Source organism: Centroberyx affinis, unplaced genomic scaffold (genome assembly GCF_046629955.1).
Source record: "Centroberyx affinis isolate AG114_WGS23_722 - 3 ecotype Tasmania unplaced genomic scaffold, CSIRO-AGI_Caff_v1 ptg000728l_1, whole genome shotgun sequence".
Lineage (NCBI taxonomy): Eukaryota > Metazoa > Chordata > Actinopteri > Beryciformes > Berycidae > Centroberyx > Centroberyx affinis.
In genome coordinates, this window is record NW_027279343.1 from 35,433 (window position 1) to 56,266 (window position 20,834).

A 20,834-nucleotide genomic window follows, 5' to 3' on the forward strand; every position below is an offset into this window, starting at 1 on the left:
ACAGATATAACCGAGACAATAAGCTTCAAACATCATGCTGTGCCAATAACAAAACATCCAAACAAATAAATAAAGAGAAAACTAATATGTGCTTCACCCACTGATCCCACCCATCCAACCACATCCAAACCCCGAGACTGTCCGTTTGTTTATATAGCGCTTTAAAAAACACAAAACAAGTTTGTACCAAAATTCTTTACAGAAATTGGTTATAAAAGACAAGATGGCAAATGCAAGACGAATTAAAAACACATAAGAGCAGAAAAATAAAATAAGTAGACATACACACGGACACACACACACATATGCACACAGTCTTGAGTATTCAAACATCCACAAACACCAGATCAATCAAAACAAAAAGCTAGAGAGTAAAAGTGGGTTTTAAGACGATTCTTAAACGAACCAAACGAGTCAGCAGATCTAATATTTTAAGAGACTTTTTCAGAGAGACTTTTTATTCTGCAGCACTTTGTAACTTTAAGACAAATGCCATAAAATATACAACTAGCACTACTAATAATATGATAATATTAGTAATAATATTTGTGCTGCAAAACCCACTTGACCTGACTTGAAAGTGCCAGAGGCCAACTCCTCGGAGGTGAATGCGTAGTCGGTATAAAGGGGAAAAAAAGGATTAAAGTGGGTTTCTCAACCTGTTTCGACACTCTGAGTGACTCACTGAAGCAGAATGGGGATTACCAGTGAAGCTTTAGCCTCTTGTTTCCAGCTGAGTCGGTTTCATGTTCAGCAGAATGTTTCTCACTGAGAACGGAGGCTGATCGGACCGGAGAGATGTTGGGCTGAACATGATGCAACAATAATGCTGCCTCAGTCACAGTCTGGGGTTCGAGGTCCCCACTAGGAAACACATACTTAACAAGAGTAGGGCTGCAACTAAGGATTATTTTCATTATTGATTAGTCTATCCATTATTTTTTCCATTACTTGATTAATCATGTAGTCTATAAAATGCCAAAAATAATGACAAACATCCATCACAAGTTACCAGAGCCCAAAGTGATTCTTCAAATTGCTGACTTGGTCTGACCAGCAAAAAAAGCCAAAAAAAGCCAAAATATTCATTTTATAATGATATGAAAGAGAAAAGAACAGCAGATCTTAGTATTTGTGAAGCTGTAACCAGCAAAATGTTTGGTATTTTTACATGTTGAAAGACTAAAATGATTAATTGATTATCAATTGATTAATTTTCTGTCAATCGACTAATCATTTCAGCACTTAACAAGACCAGGCCAAAGCTTCAGACTCCATGTCTGAAATGTTAATTTGCAAATAACTCAATATGCCATGAGCAGACTTATTTATATGTTTTCAATTACATGTGGCAACCAAGAAATTCTAATAATTGGTAATAATTCCAATAATTATACTGTGTCTACTTTTGCACTGCCACATGTTTTGATTTTATGGTTTGGTTAAACAGAAAAAGTAGTTACATGCACACACGCTGTCTCAGGTGCTGGACTGACTGGAATCCAGTGTGAGACAAAACATCGAACTGGAAACCCTGTTCTCTAAAACACCTTTTATTTAATGTGAAATGACAATATTTCTGCTTTGAGGGTCCACCTTGTCTCTTTGCATTAAACGAAGAGAGATTTGGAGCGCAGTGTGGCGGGCGCCTCGACGTGTCGAACCCAGTCAGTCTGTCAGTAGACTAAACGTTATCGTGCCGTTGTGTCTTGCTCCTCCAGGCCAGCTGTACGGACTGGAGAAGTTCTGGGCCTTCTTGAAATACTCCCGGATGAAGAACCAGCCCATCGACCCGAAGCTGCAGGAGCACCTCGCCAAGTTCAAGAACCTGGAGGACTTCAGGGTGGAGGTGAGTGTCTGCTGGGCTTGTCGATGTCAGGTTGCATGTTTTTACTGTGTGTGTCACACCCATGCCACACTGGAAACCAGTCTGACGCTGGTTATCTGAGCACAGACCCAGTATGTTTACATGCACAGCAGAACCCCAATTTCTGATTACAGTGGTTGCCTGGTTCGAAGTAATGTGACTTCTCTACTAACCTGGGTTACATAGATTCATTTAACAATCGGTCTGCTGCTCATCATACATCTCACACCCTGGTTCAGCTTAATTTTAATGCACAAGTTACATATTGTTTCCTTGTTTTAGTTCATTTGTAACCTCATTTTCATTGTTTTGTATGCACTATTTCATAATTTGTGCAAACACGTGCCCACAAGTTAACAAAACGTTTTTTTTAAAGAATGTGCTCAGTTTAGCTCCTTAAAGTTTGAAACTGATTTCACTCACTTGTCATAATTAGTTGAATTTACTTGATTACATTGATTAATTTAGTTTAATTAGCCTGATATTTAAGATGAATAAAGAGAGATTTAGTTGGAGGTTTTGGATAAGGTGTAATGGATAGAATTACATTTTACTTCAGGGGAAATTTTTTTTTTATCAAGGCAGTTATCAAGGCTTTATCTGGTGATAATGCAGCCATGCAGGGAGTTATTATTAGTAAGAAACAGCTGACAAGGACACTGGGAGCTAATGGGCTCTATTGTCAATATGCAGACTGGAGGGAAGTTACAGAGAATCAGACAAGTCTCAGAAAAGAGATTGGTCCGGTTGGACTGACTCTGTATATTAAATAGTTAGGTGTGCATGCTTTTATATCTATTTGCACACTTCTTATGCAACTCAAGCAGTTCCCACAGAAGGCTCTGTTACCAGTCACCAGTTAGTTCCATGAGGAAGTTAAGTCCCCATGAAATGAACTCCCATTACTTTTAGTATATTTAATGGTGACATCATGCTGCACCAGTAGGCGTAAATATAAATTCCAAACAATAAAACCATCACAGATTTTTGAACAAATAGAACTGCCTTTCTCTCCCTGACTGATATCCCATTGGTTTAGTCTTTTGAGTGACCCCTCCCTGCCTTATGTCCCGCCCCAACATTTACATCCAAGGAAGTACAGATGCCGTTTCATGGGGTCTTTTAAAGATGAGTTCTGTTTGGAGGTCAGGGTTATGTTACACACACCTGACCCTGATGCCTGACCCGTGTGTCCGCAGCCCCCCATGGGAGAGGAGGGCGGCCGGAGGAGGCGTCACTCGTCCTCGGCCGGGGACGAAGGGAGGCGTCGCCGACACCCCTCCAACCCTACCTCAAAACCCACACAGGCCTCCGGTCAGCCTGCCGCCGCCGCCGCCACCTCCGCCTCCACCGCCGCACAGCACCCACCCAAAGACAACGCCCAGAAAACACCTGGCCAGGTGAAGAAGGCGGAGCCGGGAGCCGGGAACGCCAAAAAGGAAAGTCTTGCACCAAATAAATGAAGCTCCCTCCCTCTCTGCCCGGCTGTACGTGGAGAGAAGAGACGGGAAGCGGCGCTCAGCAGAGTGGCGAGCTCTCACATCGCTCTTTTCACATCACGTCTTTACTGTCTCGGTGTGTAGAGGCTGCCGAGGGCGGTCGACTTCTTAATTTGATCGTTTTTTATCAGTGCATTTCATTTTAAAGCAAGCGTAGGCAGAGAGCTTGAATGAAGTTATCCTCGCGCTCGACAGCTCTTTTTAACGTTTACAAAAGAATGCATTCCCTGCATTTTGCCTGCATTTATTCTCTCAGATGCCAAACGTTTCCGCAAGTGTTACCCGCTTGTTGATCTCCACCATCTGTAAACAGCCACACAGTTTGTATTGAGCTGTGAGGGTGATTCTAGTTTGCCAAGATAAGAAATCCTTCAGAGAGTCTTTTGTGCCTTAATTTGACTCACAGGGACAGCGGAGTGCGATCAGTGAAAATTGGTAAAAATTTCGCATTCTGAAGTCTTTCTCCCATATTAATTATTTGGGTTTTTTTTAACGTATTCAAACTGAAACTACATGCAGCTTTGCTTTCTTGAGACACAAATACCTTTCCAGAGCCGTTTTCATCGTGACAATCAAGTGACAGCTGCGGTCGTAAATTTTTTGTGATGAACTGACCCGGAGGCTGCTGCCGATAACAGACGCGCCCTTGATGTTTTTACTCTGACTGACAAGCATCACAGTTAAACTTGACAAGAGTAAAGTTGGTTTTTGATTTAAAAAAATGCAAAGTTATTGACAAATATAATTCAAACTGCTCGTCTTTCTGGGAAGCTTTACCTAAACCCCATTTTACACCCAGAGGTAGTATAATTTATTATTGTTGTTTTTTTTTTTTCATTTACTTGATTGATGGAATAGTCTTAGGTAATCATTGCAGTTGTTTTTAATGGCTTTTGCAATTGAATATTATAAACAAAAGGAAATGTTTCAGCTGGAATTATGGGTGTGAGCTAGCAACATAAAAGTATATTTTAGCTTGAAGTTTATTTCATATCATTATGTTTGAGGCTTGGTGCTCTAGAGCACTTTAATCATGAATTGACATTTCTTCATTGACAGACTTAAAGAGGTTTTAGAGTTGGATTTAAAGAAAAAAAAATGTACATACTATAAAAATCATTTGCTATTCATTTTATTTTTTCGTTTTGATTTTAAGAACTGATTTGTTTTATTGGTAGCGTGGTTTGAGTGTGTTTTAGAATAAAGCAATGCATGTTAATGCCAGAGTTTCCTTGTCCTGAATTGTAAAATGCAAAAAAATATAAAATAACAGTTGATTGTATAAACTTGTGTTTGTGTGATCTGTTTTTTGCTGTTAGTTGCGTCATCAGTTCAGATATGCTTCGCACACTTCCTTGTCTTCTTCTTCTGTTTGACTGAAGCGTTCCCATGTTGCTGAGGGCGAGTCAAGTCTCCTCCTGCAGCATCGAGCCGGATCAGCAGGTTTTGGTTCAGAACCCAGCGGCTGGCATCAGTCTGACGAACCACAATCTAATCTAACATCTAACACCCTAACTCTAATCTGATCTTATTTCACAACACTTGTCACAGCCAACAATACAGACAAGCATATACGTGTTAAGACTGTTTATATATTGTGTGCAAAATGCAAACAGGTGAGAGTTGAATAAGAGGGAAATGCAAAAAACGAATTATGACTCATCACATGTATAGTATAACATAAGCAGTGATGTGGTGGTAAATAAGCAATTAAAAAGAAAAATCAGTTACATTTTTAGAAGAGCATTATATTTTTTGCCTTAAAAGACTCTATCCTTATATAACTTGCATCAGTTTGATACTACTTCATAGGATGTACACTATAATTTTGCTTAATATTCTTTTATAACAGGTTGAACAGTTTGTTAAATTGATCTTAAGTGAGTTTACCTGTGCTAACGTTATTTTAGGGTGTTTGGGGCAAGAGGGGCGCTACGGCTCCCGGCAGGGGGACAAAAATAATACACGCAGCCCAATCATAACGCATTAATAAACAAGTGGTAGGTGGGTGTTTTGCTGCCTTCGCGTGCTCCTCGTCAACTCCAACTGCGAGGAAGAGGGACACGTACATACAACTTTGGTCAGAAAAAGTTACAGAAATGGACAAAAACGTACCCTGTAAGAAAAGTCGTTTTTTAGTGATTTATGTTTTAGAAATCTAGCACAACCCGGATACTTTGTGCTGAAGCAGCAGAATGAAGAGGAGAAAATGCACATCGGGCACTTGATGTTTTCATTAATTTATTAAAAAGAAAAATGCGTGACAAGTAAAAGTGAAAGAGTGAAAACAGCAACGCGCATGCCCAATAATGCCATATAATAATGAAATGCATCACTTTTGCTACTAAATATTAATAACTCTCGATGCTCACGCTCCCCACTCCCTAAACGTCACATCTCAGCGACTCAGGTGCCATCCCACTTTCCCCAGTGGGTTTTTTACCTCTTGGGCCGTTCATGTGCGCTCAAGTTCCAGTCCCGACATTTCTGACAGCACTTGAAGGCAGCACTTGGCTAGGGGCGGGTAGGTGCTATCGTGCAGTATGGCGGACGATGGAGACAGTTCGAGTGGACCAGTTGACACAAGTGGCGGGCAGGGGACAACAGATGAGTCGGACGGGCTCAGCCTAGGCGGGATGTTGCTGAATATCAGTATTGTAGTTTTAGTCGCGGCGATCTGTTATGTGGTTTATCGACGGTGGGGCAAACGGCTCGGTGCTGACGCGGCCCAGGGCAGCGAGGCCTCGACACTTCCCAAGATGAGGAGACGTGATTTCACTTTGGAACAGCTGAGGGAATATGATGGACTCCAAAACCCCCGCATCTTGATGGCAGTCAATATGAAAGTCTTCGACGTTACCAGCGGCAAAAAGTTTTATGGAAGAGGTAAGGGGGGAGCCGGTGAACAGGTGACAGCTCGCAGATGAACACCTAGTTAGTTAGCTAACAGCGCTAGTGGTAAGTTAGCCCACTGTCCTAAACAAAATTTGGGCGCAAACCGTTATGGTTAGCTTAGCTCCGCTTTTGTGGCTTTGTCTGTTTTGTTGAATGGGATGCTAGCTGACGTTCGCTAGCATGGCATGGCATGGGGGATATGGATCACTGTGACATTGTTCACCCAGCAGAAAGCTTTCGAGCATCTAAGTGTGTGTTTATATGATGTTCAGACTGTGAAAGTTGTTGGCCAGCATCGCACAGTTGATGCTGTAGTGCAAGATGTCACCAGCTAGCCTACTGACGTTAGCTTGCTAGCTAGCTAGCGATATGCTGCCAACATTGTTGACGTCCACACTGCACTGTCTGGCTGTCTAGACGCGCCACTTGTTTACAGGGACGGGACTCATCATGAGCCCGACACTTTGCCCAAAGGCTTTAACGTTCATGGACACTTTTATGTAATTGTATAAGCTAATGTTAACGTTAGCTGCACACAGACAATGAAGTGTTGTTATAGAGTTTTCTCCCTCCGCAAATGGACAGCAGCAGAGCCTGGGGGAAGAGACTAACGTTAATCAGCAAATTCAGAGAGATAACGTTACTTTTACACTTTTATAGCGTTCAGTTGAGCGTTATGTTAAGCAGTACAAGTCATTAGTAGTTTAAAAAAAGCAAGGCTAGCCTGCTTGCCAACATTTTCTCTGAGTTGGCTGACCCGCCCATCAACTCATTACAGCCTATAATTATCATATTCCGCACAAAATACCTTCCCAGCAATCTCATGTGTCTGATCTACTATTAGACACATTCAGGGCCGAGCCATGTCGGCCTGAATCTAGCCAGCTAACCAAATTATAAGTTGATTTTACAGTCGCTGGTGTTTCTGACAACACTCTGGCCAGACTTGCTGTTTCCTCTTTAAATGGTTTCTCTATTAGCGGGCTGTGCAAGCCAAGAGCAAATCTAATCTCGCAAGGTTTGGCGACGTGATAAGACTGCTTTGCCTCATGGACTCTTTGAGGACATGTGGAGCTCTGGACTGAAGTTTTGCTCTGTTTTCTGTTGCACAACTGGAGCAAGACAAGCTATGAGGCCCTTGAGTTTTCACATGCTGATCAGATGATGCACATGTGGAATATGACAGAAGAGTAAAACTAGGACAGCAAACTAACTTTATCTGCTGGCTGCAGTAGCTGCTTCCCAATATTCAACAGCAGTCTTTAGTACTTTACCAGCCAGCTACATTTTTAGAATAACATCGCATCTCAAAATAATATTTGGTGTTTTAACTGTGACAGTGGCTGGTAGAGTAGACTTGCAGTGATGTGAATTATGCTGAAAACTGCCACAATCTCTCCTTTATCCTTACTGTTTTTTTAATTTTTTGTTTCTGCAGATGGTCCTTATGGCATTTTCGCGGGCCGGGATGCTTCGAGGGGCCTGGCGACCTTCTGCCTGGAGAAAGACGCTCTAAGGGACGAATATGACGACTTGTCAGACCTCAATGCTGTACAGATGGAGAGCGTGAGGGAGTGGGAGATGCAGTTCATGGGTAGGGCGATTTCTTTCTGACGCCTGTAAAAGAATATTCTCAGTGAAAATGTTCCTCAGGTATTGATCCGGCTCATATTTCACGGACACATCCGCCGTATTTATCATCTATCCCAGAATGCCTTTGCACCTCTGTCCTGCACTCCCATTCATTCCATTCAGAGGATCCAAAACACAAGGAAGACCAAGGACAGACTTATTTTCAGACTCGCACTAAGCGCCTGATGAACCTCCACAAGAGCCTCCGCTGCCTTTGTTTGTCAGCTCTCCATACTGCAGAGTTATAACAGCATTATTACTCCCATCCCAATAGGACAATGTAATACACAGTGAGACCAATGTTATATTTAAAGCTGCTAACGCCAGTAGGCAAACTAACATCTGTTGTTCAGCTGTTAACATTAGATGTGTTGGACAGAATCACACCATCTCCTCCAGCTTTGGTTGAGTCCATATGAAATGTTTCTACTCTTCATTCAGCAAGAGAGAGAAAATGGGAAATTAACAAAACATCGTAATTTGACTTCATTTCCCACAAAAAAGCACAAACAAGTAAAGGCTCAGTGTTCAGAAATGGTTATTTTAATGTATTCAATAAAGTATTCAAATAAGAAAAGGTTTGGTGCTGCAGTGTGCACTAGAACCAACACTAGGATTGCAGTTGTGACATGTAAACAAAACTGAAAATTATAAATAGCCACCACAACTGCTGGAAAACAATTACAGAGGAAACTGGAATGAAGTGAAGGGTTCATTCCAAAGAGCTTTATATTCGTTTTGGAAACATTTTAGCACGTGAAATCCACCGGTCAATATTTCAAAATGTAATTGATATGTAAGTAAAGGTCCTGAAATAGCTTGTAACTTTAAATAGTATTCCAAAATGTGCTTTACTTCCAAGCTAGTGTGTATTCAAAAGAGCAGGAGTCTCTTTTTTTTAAATAGTGGGTATTTAGTTTTGGAGTAAGTAATGTCAGACTTCTGCTTACCTGAATAATGAGATGCTGGACACTTGTAGCTTTGATTCAAATATTTAAAGCTGCACCAGGCAACTTCACACATTGGTAGCTCCAAATGGCAGCGAGAGGTAACTGATTGAAAAGTATGAACTTCAATACCCACAAATCCTGTGAGGTGAGGTCAGTAAACGTCACACAGCTCACTCATGTTTCCCAGCCGGCCGCTCTGTGATGCTTTATACCAAAGATTTGGTGAGTCCAGCTTTCTCTGGACGGAGCGCTGCTCACTGCTACTTAAGCCAGTGATTCTCAACCTTTTTCATATCAAGGACCCCTGATTTAGTCCACATAAGGGCCACGGACCCCCATTTGACCCAAATCTGAGAATATTTTTATTGTTAGACATGATGTTGAACAGAATCCCATGACTGTCTGTATTGTAGGTAGAGAGATAACAGTGAAACTATGACCAAATTGTGTTAACTTTTCGTTTAACAATTCATCAGTTTGCTGGGGACCTCCTGGAACCCCCTTCAAGGACCCCTGGTGGTCCCCGGACCACACGTTGAGAACCACTGGTTTAAGCGACAGTTTGGGTTTTATTCTCAAGTTGTGATTCGTCTCTTCCTGTGGGCGGAGACGTGACCAAACCTGACACCAGAGTTTCATTTGGGCAAATAGGGAGAATCTGTGGCGTCTCAATTAGTGGGAATGGGACTCTCTTCTCTACTGCAGTCCCACTTTGTGATTTAGGCTGATAAGACAGGTGTATTTTTTGCATACAAATCCAGCCTAGTGCAGCTTTACACATTGCATTACAAACACCTGACATCTTGAGGGGGGGGGGGGAAGGTCTTCCGTCACGTTCCCCGCTGACACGCCCTCTTTCTTATTTCTTCCAGAAAAATATGATTACGTGGGGAGGCTGCTGAAGCCCGGGGACGAGCCGTCGGAGTACACAGACGAGGAAGACATCAAGGACCACCTGAAACACGACTGAGCTCCTCGTCAAACCGACCAAAGCCAGGAACCCAAACAGCTGCGACAGACCGCGCCCCAGCCCCCCAAACCTCCACCTCCTCCTCCTCCTACTCCGCCTCCTCCTACTCCGCCCTGCCGTTCTACCTGCCACCCCTCACCCCCTCCACACCACACCACTCCGCCACCCCCCCCCCACCCCCCCAATCCCTCTCCTGTGCCTCCTGAATCTGTCCGGTACGGTGGCTGTTGTGGAAGAGCAGGACTCAGTCTGTCCCGCCCAGACCTCCCTCCCTCTTCATCCTGAGAGATTCCCACCAACAGAAAACGATTGAGAAACTCGATGGGGGGGGGGCTTTTAACGAGGGGAGGAGGGGGGGTGGGGGGGGGGGTGTTGTGCTATTAGATGTATTTGTAAAGGAAACAAAACTACAAAATATTTAACTCTGGGTGGAGGCTGGTCGGAGGGTCTCGGCAGTCAGAAACACGTTGGTCACAGATGGTCAGTGGAGTGGGAAAGGGGAAACGGATTTCTCTCTTTTTTTGGTGTAGTCACCTCGCAACTGAACTGCTTTAGCTTTGGAAAGCTTGTCAATCAATCGTTTGTTTTTGTTAAAGAAAAAAAAAAATCTGTTCTCTTTTTTTTATTTTTATTTTTTCTTTCTGTCCCCGCCTGTTGAGAGGGCAGCGCTGTGGCCTAACAAAGCAACGGGAGGGGCGTCGCATTTTCCTGTTGTGTTTGTAGTGTATGCACTACTTAGTTTTCTTTGTTGTCACCATGTGATTGTATTTGTTGAGTAGCTAGTGGGAGGATGTGGGAGGGGCGGGGCAGAGGGAGGGGGGGGGGGGTCAAAGGTCCTTGCCAGATGAAACCTATTTTTGAATCATCTTGACAGGACTGAATCAGTGATTGGGAATACAAAGGGAAGGTCATAAGGCAGTTCTAATCAATCGACTCAATTGTTTACATGCCTCACAAGCCAGCTGCAAGTCTGTAGATTCCCCCGAAAATGGTCAAAGTATTAATTGTGCCTTATTTTGTTTGTTGTATACAACTTAAGTCCTGACCGGTCTGAAACAGAAGAGGCTGAGGGTGGAGGCGGGACGGGGGGGGAGCTGCCCCCCTCGAGGCGTTAGAGGCCGCTGGTTTCCAAGACTCGGTCCCCCTGACTTAAGAAGGCATGCGTTTTGTCAGTCCTCCACACACAGACTGTAATATTTCCCCACTTCACTTTGTAAATAGACCGTATGAAGTACTCAGTGTTACTGCCATATTTATGTAGTTGATGAACTCCATATATATTGCTATGTCGTATTGGCCAAAACCCCCATGGTTTGTGTTTTTTCTTTATTTTTTTTGTTTTCTTTCAGTTCTGAACTTCTTTTTAAACGTGGGTGAATTTCCAAACGGAGCGTTGCAAAGTGCTGCGGGGTGGGATCGGGATCGGGATCTGGATCTGGATCTGTTCTTGCGAATTTTTGGGAGAGACGTTGCTTATCCTGTAAATATATCTATCATTTTATTAAAGCATGTGCAACAAAGTGAGCTATGCCGAATTCCCACCACGTCATGTATTTAAATGTTGGGTGTGTGTGTGTGTCTGCGCGACAGAGGCAGGAAGGGATTTGTTCATGCATAATAAATTGATTTGGTTAATAATTGAAGAAGTCTGGCATTTATTTACTTTCAGAATCCGCATAATTGGATCGGTCTCAAAGAAAAGGTAATGCTGCATGTTTCATAGTTCATTCAAATGTTAAACAATAAGTTTCTGTCCTGCAGGATTGCTTTGCTACAAGCACAATATATGAATTCACAGTCATGGTAGAGGCAGGGATGGAAATTGGTTTTAAAAATAGATTTAGCAGCTTACATCAGACTGATCATTCTTACCACATGTCTACTAAGCTTGGTTTCTTTCAGTTACAATACTTCTGAGTACAGCTACAATACTGTAGAGTAAAGTTCAGCTTGATTTAGCATGATTTCATGTCAAAAAATCAAATTAAAAGGAGTTAAAGTGAGTTCACCCTTCACTACATCCCTGGATTTGGGCCAAAAGATGAGGAAAACAGTGCTATGTATTATATATTCATAGCACTGTTTTCTCAAAAAGAAGAAAAAGTGTGCAGACTACTCTGTGGCAAACATGTGGGTTTAAACTATCTATTATTGTCAGTTGTTTACTGGCAGTAAGCACATATGAACTTATGAACTCAGTTTAGTGCAAATATGTTGCAACTTTTAAAGAGCTTTTTATCTTATAAGACCTTTACTTATTTTTTTTAAAAAGGTTTAGGATTTGAACTTATGTAGAGGAGGGTAAAGCCACCTATATGCATTCTACTCATTTATGTGAAGGATTTATGTATACACCCGCTTTTTGACATAACATCATAGAATACAACATGGTATTAAACTGATATGTTGTATATTAAGGTCTTTTAAGGGGGAATAAGCTCAAGTTAATGCTTTTCTGAGAATATGATTATATACACGGTAAACTTATTTATCAGTTAATTTGATAGGGACAATGCTAATTAACATAGTGCCACTTCAACTGCTTACAATTTGATGCAGCTGATATTCTGCTTAGAAAGGGAAAAAAAGTATTAAGGTTGAATACAATTATGAAGCATATATGATTTTTTGTTAACATCGGTTTTCCTCATAATGATCACCTACTGTATATAATTCAGCCATCTTTTTATTTACCGTCGCATCACTGCGCATGGCAGACTTTTTAATTAATTGCAGTTTGCATGTAAATCAGTGACTTACTGTAGGTGATGATACATATTGCAAACACATACATTCTCGCACTGCATTAGACACAGTGGTATAATACTGTGGCACCGGGCTGAGCGTCACTGGAGGCTGAACATAAATCGCCCTGTCATGTCTGTAGTAAAACTGTCCAGTCAGAGTGAAGCTCAGCAGCGCCGCCGCCGCCGCTCAGGCTGAACCTGGAACTGCACTGCATGCTCTGTGTGTGTGTGTGTGTATGTGTGTGTGTGTGTGTGTGTGTGTGTGTGTGTGTGTGTGTGTGTGTGTGTGTGTGTGTGTGTGTGTGTGTCAGTACAAACTAGTCGCTGTTATTGTGTGATCGGTCTCAAAGCGAAGCGGCTCCAGCAGAGACCCGGACCCGGAGAGCTGCAGCGGGGGTTTCGGTGCAGATGAGCCCGGCGTCGACCATTTCATTTCCCGGAGTTCAGCTCGACCTCCTCGGCTCCACACTACCGACATCTTGGCTGTGTTTTTTTTTTTTTTTTTTTTTACACACACACAGAGACCCAACTCTCCCAAATCTCCCAAATCTTTCCCGGGAGCGGATCCTGCAGCTTTACTGAGGCATCAACAGTTTGAGCATCTGATCTGGTGAGTGAAGAAGCATTTCTATTAAAAATCCACTGTGCACAAATACAATGCAGAGCAGAGATGTGGACACAAAGCTGAGCTGATCTACAGAAAGTTGCATCCATTCCTCCACAGATTGATTTCCTCTCCCTCTGAAGCGGAATAATGGCAGAGCATCTTTCCCAGAGCGAGCTGGACTACCCGTTCAAACTACTGGAGTATTTCAACGGCTTCAGGGTGTCAAAGGTCACATTTATTTACTTGAAACTCATTTAATTAACATGTCAAATAAGTAGGGATGGGACCGATCTGCTTCTCTCACGATACGATGCGCGTTCACGATTCGATATAACCGATACAATGTAATAAATATAAAAGTTCAATGATAAAAAAAAGACTGACTGCAGAATTTTGTTTATTTATATAATGGCATTGTCTTGCTAGAATGTAAACAACAATTTAAATATGTCATTACAAAGTATAAATAATATTTGGATGGAGAGCTTGTGAAACTGTGATTGGCAAGCGGTCTAATTTGTGATTATTACAGCAGAATAAAATGTAGTTAATATCGCGATTTATTTTTCTGCCCCACGATACGTATTGTCACATTTTTGTATTTTGATATATTGAATTTCAATATATTGTCCCATCCCTACAATCAGTACAGCCTCCTTTCTGTCCAGCAGTCCAGAAATGCTGATTTGCCCACTTTTCCCCTACAGGTGATATTTTCGGCCTGTGAGCTGGGAGTGTTCGACCTCCTGCTGAAATCCCAGAAGCCCCTGAGCGCGGAGTGTGTGGCGGGGGAGCTGGGCGCCAGCGTGGACGGGATGGAGAGGCTGCTGGACGTCCTGGTGGGCATCGAGATCCTGGAGGTGGAGACGATCGACGGGACGGGTGAAGTCCAGGAAACACGTTAAACTTAAACTACGTGATAACAGATCTGAGTCAAAGCACCGAGCAGTCAGAGAAAAAGAGAAGGGAGATGTTCAGGCTGACAAGAAGGGCCGGGCAGTAATTCAATATTATCATTTATTGTCCTTCAGTTGAATCGTATCAAGATGAAATGACGATATTGAGTTATTGTTGTGATGCACAATTCTGTCGTCTAAATGAACGAGAAACAGCAAATACTAATTAAAATCTCAGCCGAAATGAGATGTGAAACAAATTAGTGAATATTATATGAAAATTAGTTTTATTGTACTTAATGTCACCATGCAGTACAGTGCAATGAATATCAATTTGATTATTTAATGTGATTTTGCATGTGTTAGCCAATATTGTTCTATATCGATATTGAAATGATGTCCTTTGATTCTTCTATTCTATTCTATTCTGTTCTGTTCTATTCTGTTCTGTTCTGTTCTGTTCTGTTCTGTTCTGTTCCTTTCTGTTCTGTTCTATTCAATTGTTAGCATATATATATATATATACTGTATATATACAGTATATATTAATAATATAATCTGTGACAAGTGTGATGATATTTACTAGTGAGAGGGTGATATGGTTGAAATCAATATCATGATAATCATAAGGATTTTTCTCGATATCAATATATATCACGATATGGTTCATGTATGCAAAATCACGTTAAATAATCAAATGAATGTTCATCTCATTGAACCGAATGGTAATGTTAGGTGTGGTGTCAAACAAAACAGAAATAATATTCCTGCCATACCTCATTTTATGAGAGTTTTTAAGTAAAATTTGCTTGTCATCATCAATTTAGACAGCAGAAATGTGTATCACGATATCAAAATATCTTCATATCATCATGATATGATTCCACTGAAAGACGATAATATTGAGTATCGCCCAGCCCTCAGAGCCACACACCTATTTCCAGGAAATTGAGAAAGAATGAGAATACGTGACATCGCCCTTTATCCATTCAAATTATACAATTTTTTCCATATTGTTTAATATAGTATTTGGCAAAACAAAATGGAGGATGGTGCTTTGCCTCCCTGTAATCCCTCCTGTTACATTTGAACAAACTGCCTGATGTGTCTTTCCCTCCGATTGATAAATTCTGCACCTTTGATTTGGTGTCACAGTGTTACGGCCACCTGAGCTGCAGCTGCAGCCACACTACAGCAAACACATCATTTACATGAAGTAATCTCATGGGGTTTGCTCTTTACTTCAGCAGAACCAAACTGAAGCAAATGGGAGTGACTGGACGGGGAATACAGGGAGAGAGTCTGCAGATACAGCGGCTGCAGACTGAGAGAAGCAATGGATACTGCTGCATGAAATTACAACTGAATTATTATTGTCAACAGTCAGTGATAGGGAGGAGGAACTGTGTGTTTCTTGCATTGTAATTGCGTTCCAGTGCTTTGTAATCAGAAATGATCAAATATACTTTACACAAATATATTTTTGTGTATTTAGCTGATGCTTCTGTTCTGGGGGACTTAAAGGGGAAATGATTGCCACAGTAGAATAAGCTTAAATTCTTATATCAAATGTAAGTAACTAATGGTAAGAAGTGCAGGGATCAGGGTGACATGGTCCTGATAAAATCCATAGAATAAATGTGACTCTAGAAAAATCGAGCGGCTAAGGAGCTTTCAGGGAAAAGCGTGAGAGGAAACACATTCATCTGTTTGCCATTCCTGTTCCTAAATTTGAACAAATTGCTTGCTGAGGCTAATATCCTAGAGGCTATTTTTGTTATATGCTGCAATATTTGTGTCTGCATGTGTCACTGCTGCTGACACAATGAATTTCCCTCTTAGGAGCTAATAACGGATTTATGTCTTCTAATGTGTTTTGCTGTAGCAGCTGTGTACAGCAGCACCGACGTGGCGAACCTTTACCTGGCCAAAGGCAGCGCCAAGTCTCTCCACGACATGATCATCTACCAGTCCCAGACCATCTACCCGCTGTGGAACAACATGGTGGACGCTGTGAGGTTTGTGCTTTCAAATGGGAAATCAAAAGAGGAAGAGCGCACGGATGTTTTCCATCGCACTGGATCTGATGCAACCTGATGTGTCCTATTGAACGAGGCTGAGCAGCAGCATAGAAACCTGTTAGAGGAAGAGTGACAGTGGGTTTGTTTTGGGGTTATGAAGCGGTCACCACCCATCACAGATGTTTGGTTGAATTATCCCACAACACCTCCAGGAGGCTGCACAGTAAACTCTGGAGTCCCAAAATGTATAGGCTCAGTTATAGTCAATTCTTAGCAGATTGTAGTTTTAGTTGGACAAACATTTCTCTTAGGCTGAGCTGCTCCGGAGGGAGAAATAATCTGATTGGTTGAGTTAAACCTCAGTGGGTGGAGCCAAAGAAACAGTTTTTCTGGTTAAGTAACATTAGACTGAAGCTCAGTGAAAAAAGACAAGAGGAAAGAGAGGAGGAAGTTAATATCATGAAGCCTAGCGCTCTGCTACCAACTGAAAAAATACAATCTATCATACTAAGTTATCTAGGTAAGCTAGTTAGCCTAGCTGACCTTCAACATCATGAATGTCATGTTCTGAATGAATGAAAAAAATAAGTCATTGCCATTTATATTTTTATTTTTATGTATATTTGACCAGAGTTCCTTCTTCGCCATTCATGTTTGCCAGTTAACTTCTGCTACTAAAAACGGTTTCTGTGGCTCCGCCCACTGAGGTTTAATTCAACCGATCAGATTATTTCTGTCTCCAGAGCAGCTCTGCCTCTGGGAAATGTTTGTATAGCTAAAACTATGAATTAGCATCATATCCATCAGTTCAAACAGTAGCTGACTGTCATTTTCCACAACACAGGGAGGGGAAGAATCAAAATGAAAAGACCTTTGGCCTCCCAGCTGAGGACATTTTCCAAGCTATTTACAGGTTGGTGTTGATTCTCTTGTTTCAGATGCACGATTATATTTATTATTCAGCTGGACTACAATGTGTGAGTTTTTTTTAATACTTTTAATGCTTAACCTATGACCCTCAGATCAGAAGAGGAGATGCTGAAGTTCATGGGTCTGATGAACTCGTCCTGGGTCCTGGACGGACACGACATCGTGACGGCCTTCAACCTCTCCTGCTTCAACTCCATCGTGGATCTGGGAGGTAAAAACCTGACAGGACGACTCACAGAGTTAGAGCCACTTTGTGTTGAGTCACATCATATTGGCCTGGGATCACACTTCATCTGTAACGTCGCATCGATGCTGCTGCAAAATATTCTACACAAGGAACCAGTGTTTCAAAAGTATTTATATGAAATTGATCAGGCATGGTTATTGATTATACTATAGAATTACAGCATCAGTTCTCTTTGGAACTTTGACTCAATTTGATTTCATAGTGAAAAATTCACAGACAAAAACCAAATCATTTTTTTTGTTTTACTTGCCAACACATTAAACATAGCACAGCACAAAAAATGATAAAAGTAGTATATAAAAAATGAATTAGACATTTAGGGAATATGTCTCTTTTAGTAATATAAAACGAAAGCAGGATATAAGTGTAAGATGTATATAAAAATGTATAATATAAATATCGGAGAAAGACTTTTCTATACAGTGTTTACATGGTTCTCTGTTGGATCCTGACTGACTGCACTGGGAGTCTGTAATAGAAAAAAGAATAAACTGAAATATCTACAGATTATTAGAATATTACACTGGATTCAGAGTGTACACTGCAAGGAAAAAAGAAAGAGAAAAAAAGCTGCATGGATGAGTTGGAGTGGTATAAACAGAGTGTAATAGATATAAATATATATCTGTACAGCCAGTATGGAGTTGAGTATATAAGAACTGACTATAACTGTAGTTGCTGCTGCACAACATTAATTTCAGTCTCCACATGCATTATGAATGCGTGAGTAGAACGGATCCGGCGCATGCAGCAGCTGCATCGCAACACAGTTCATCTGCAGCAGAATGATGCAGCAGAAATGGGTTCGCTCATTTGAAATAAATTAATTTCCATCAGACAGTAACACATTCAACACAGTAAAGGAGTAAAGTGACACACAGGCTCAAAAATCGACTGGATTTCAAGATGTTTCTGTGCAATAAATGCGATGATGCTTTCTCCACCGTTACCCATCTGACTCTTTCCAAAAAGTTGCCCCGTCTATCACTGCCCCTGTGTTATTTGATGTTACATAAAGTGTGTATCTGTTGCAGTTGATGTGCTGTGTTTGTGTGTTTCCCAGGATGCTCTGGGGCTCTGGCGCGGGAGATGGCGAAGGCGTACCCGTCCTCCTCCGTCACCGTGTTCGACCTTCCTCAAGTGGTGGAGACGGCTCAGAAGCATTTCTCTGAGGACGACGATACTATTGGATTTCAGGCTGGTGAGTGTTTCACTGTCACTAAAAAAAAAAACATGAAAATTATCTTCTGCGAAATGCTGCACATCACACTTTCAGATCATGTTTTTACAGGAAAATGTTGTATATCTGCAGAAATAATGTTTGAGAATTAAAGTACACGCCCTGTTTCAGTAGGAACAATAGGAATTTAATGTAATATTGTAATATTTCAAGTTACACGTATTTGTCAGTGACATGACATAAATTTTTGTACATGAAGAGAAGAAAACTGCAATAAAAAGCTTAATTTTTTCATTACAATATGCATTTTAGACAATACAATGATGATTATTTTTAGGTTTTCAGTCGTGGTAAATACAGTGAAAGTAAAATCTTTATATGGTTGCACCACCTGACATTTTCTGGGTGATAAGATCAGAAATTTTGTTTGAAAATTAATGAATGAATGCCATAAAAAAAACCTATAAAACAAATATGTATACACAGAATGGTTCAAATTGCATTTAAAATCCATTTCAGTCTGTATTTTTTTTTTTTCTGGTCATTTTTTTTGTTTCCTCTTTGAAAACCTTATTTGTCGTTGACCCAATTGTACTAAAGTGAACTAAGCTGTGTTTCATGAAGGACTTTACTATATTTCTACTTTACTTTATTCATACTTGATGTTTTCCATGCAGGAGATTTCTTTAGTGGTGAAATCCCTCCTGCTGACCTGTACGTTCTGGCAAGAATCATCCATGACTGGAATGAAGAGAAGTGCCTGAAACTGCTGAAGAAGATCTATGACAGCTGCCAACCAGGTGAGTTTATGTGTGTATATATACAGTATATATGTGTGTGTGTGTGTGTGTGTGTGTGTGTGTGTGTGTGTTTGTTCCTCATCTCCTATTCGACGTTTGACATTCACATTCCAATTCCAACTCCAGGAATTGAATTAGAATTTACCATGCATTCTCAATTCAGTTTATATACATTCAACATTCAGTACTCACTGTGTGTGTGTGTGTGTGTGTGTGTGTGTGTGTGTGTGTGTGTCCTGGCAGGCGGAGGCGTCCTGCTGGTGGAGGCCCTGCTGTTTGAGAACAGGCGGGGTCCGGTCCTGGCTCAGATCTTCTCCCTCAACATGCTGGTGCAGACGGAGGGCCGGGAGCAGCCGGCCTCGCAGTACTGCAGCATGCTCACCAGGACCGGCTTCACCGGCGTCCAGGTCTGCCGCACCGGCAAGTCCTACGACGCCATCCTGGCCGTCAGATGAGCTCCGGCCCGGGGCGGGGCAGCGAGCGGGGGCGGGACGTTGATCAGAAAGGTTCCTCTGCAGGTCTGGAGAAGTAAGAGAGGTGAATTTCCTTGAAACGTTTTGGAATTGGACGACAGCCGTGGAAAACCTTTGGAAAAAAACTGTTGTTCAGTTCCGATACACGTGAATATACAGTTTGTGTTGTTGTAAACCCCGGTGTTATTTTGGATGTTGTGATTCGGGTTCGATAGATAGAGGGTTTTCAAGGCCGATACTGATACAGATAGTTTGTGGACTGATATTTTTGATATTTAGTATCTTTAAATGTCACCATTTTCATGCCAAAAAACCCCCCAAAACATTCCAAAAAAGTTTTCTAGAATTATATTCTTATCAGGGTGGAAAAGCCTCTGAAACAACATTTAGACCATCATGGGACACTTAAACTCTCCACTGAAACCCAGGACAATAACACTACTACTATTACTGCTACTCAGTGGTGGAAGAAGTACTGAGATCTTTTACTTCAGTAAAAGTAGCAATACAACAATGTAAAGATACTCCATTACAAGTAAAAGTCCTGCATTCAAAATCTTACTTAAGTAAAAGTACATAAGTATTGGCAGCAAAATGTACTTAGAGTATCAAAGTAAACGTACTCATTATGCAAACTGTCCCCATTTAGAGAGTTATATTTTTCATAAATTATTGGAATATTAATACTGATTTATTGACATACATGTACATGTAAGCAGCATTTTAAAGTTGTCAACATGAAGCTAATCTTAACAATTTAGCTACTTTTGGATATTCTAATCTATAACAATGCTATTTTATAGTTATTTTATAAAGATGATCAAATGTTTTAAATATAAAATATTGATCTGAAAAGTAACTAGTAACTCTAGCTGTGAAATAAATGTAATGGAGTAAAAAGTACAATATTTCCCTCTAAAATGTAGTGGAGTATAAGTACAAAGTAGCATAAAATGGAAATACTCAAGTACAAGTACCTCAAAATTGTACTTAAGTACAGTACTTGAGTAAATGTACTTAGTTACTTTCCACCAGTGCTACTACTAATAATAATAGCAATGATAAGAATGATTAAATAGTTATTATAATAAAATACTAGTGCATACATACAAAATGTTGC

The 20,834-nt window shown here is 41.0% G+C and overlaps 3 protein-coding genes across 5 annotated transcripts in view; all 3 read left to right on the forward strand.

Annotated features, from left to right (window-relative positions):
• larp1b (La ribonucleoprotein 1B) overlaps positions 1-4,633 on the forward strand; it is a 32,453-nt gene extending 27,820 nt beyond the window's left edge. For all 3 annotated transcript variants that reach the window (XM_071519733.1, XM_071519734.1, XM_071519735.1), the window contains exons 18-19: positions 1,722-1,849; positions 3,067-4,633. In XM_071519733.1, coding sequence (XP_071375834.1) covers positions 1,722-1,849; positions 3,067-3,330 — 392 coding nt within the window. In that variant the 3' untranslated portion in view covers positions 3,331-4,633. The remainder of the gene's footprint in view (positions 1-1,721; positions 1,850-3,066) is intronic.
• Positions 4,634-5,904: 1,271 nt separating this feature from the next.
• Positions 5,905-10,587, forward strand: pgrmc2 (progesterone receptor membrane component 2). Its single transcript, XM_071519736.1, has 3 exons — positions 5,905-6,252; positions 7,700-7,855; positions 9,716-10,587. Exons 1-3 carry the CDS (start codon positions 5,910-5,912, stop codon positions 9,811-9,813), a joined length of 597 nt encoding a protein of 198 aa, XP_071375837.1. The 5' UTR covers positions 5,905-5,909; the 3' UTR covers positions 9,814-10,587.
• Positions 10,588-13,061: 2,474 nt separating this feature from the next.
• Positions 13,062-19,696, forward strand: asmt2 (acetylserotonin O-methyltransferase 2). Its single transcript, XM_071519737.1, has 9 exons — positions 13,062-13,170; positions 13,285-13,395; positions 13,875-14,049; positions 15,952-16,081; positions 16,929-16,997; positions 17,107-17,225; positions 18,325-18,462; positions 19,119-19,241; positions 19,485-19,696. Exons 2-9 carry the CDS (start codon positions 13,315-13,317, stop codon positions 19,694-19,696), a joined length of 1,047 nt encoding a protein of 348 aa, XP_071375838.1. The 5' UTR covers positions 13,062-13,170; positions 13,285-13,314.
• The last annotated feature ends 1,138 nt before the right edge of the window (positions 19,697-20,834 follow it).

What these genes read in the sequence shown, in the direction of transcription:
- pgrmc2 (XM_071519736.1), top strand. Translation starts at nt 5,910, where the DNA reads ATGGCGGACGATGGAGACAGTTCGAGTGGACCAGTTGACACAAGTGGC. An exon ending in CAAAAAGTTTTATGGAAGAG is followed by an intron (nt 6,253 to 7,699) that starts GTAAGGGGGGAG and finishes TTGTTTCTGCAG; the next exon opens with ATGGTCCTTATGGCATTTTC. An exon ending in GTGGGAGATGCAGTTCATGG is followed by an intron (nt 7,856 to 9,715) that starts GTAGGGCGATTT and finishes TATTTCTTCCAG; the next exon opens with AAAAATATGATTACGTGGGG.
- asmt2 (XM_071519737.1), top strand. Translation starts at nt 13,315, where the DNA reads ATGGCAGAGCATCTTTCCCAGAGCGAGCTGGACTACCCGTTCAAACTA. An exon ending in AACATGGTGGACGCTGTGAG is followed by an intron (nt 16,082 to 16,928) that starts GTTTGTGCTTTC and finishes TCCACAACACAG; the next exon opens with GGAGGGGAAGAATCAAAATG. An exon ending in ATTTTCCAAGCTATTTACAG is followed by an intron (nt 16,998 to 17,106) that starts GTTGGTGTTGAT and finishes TATGACCCTCAG; the next exon opens with ATCAGAAGAGGAGATGCTGA.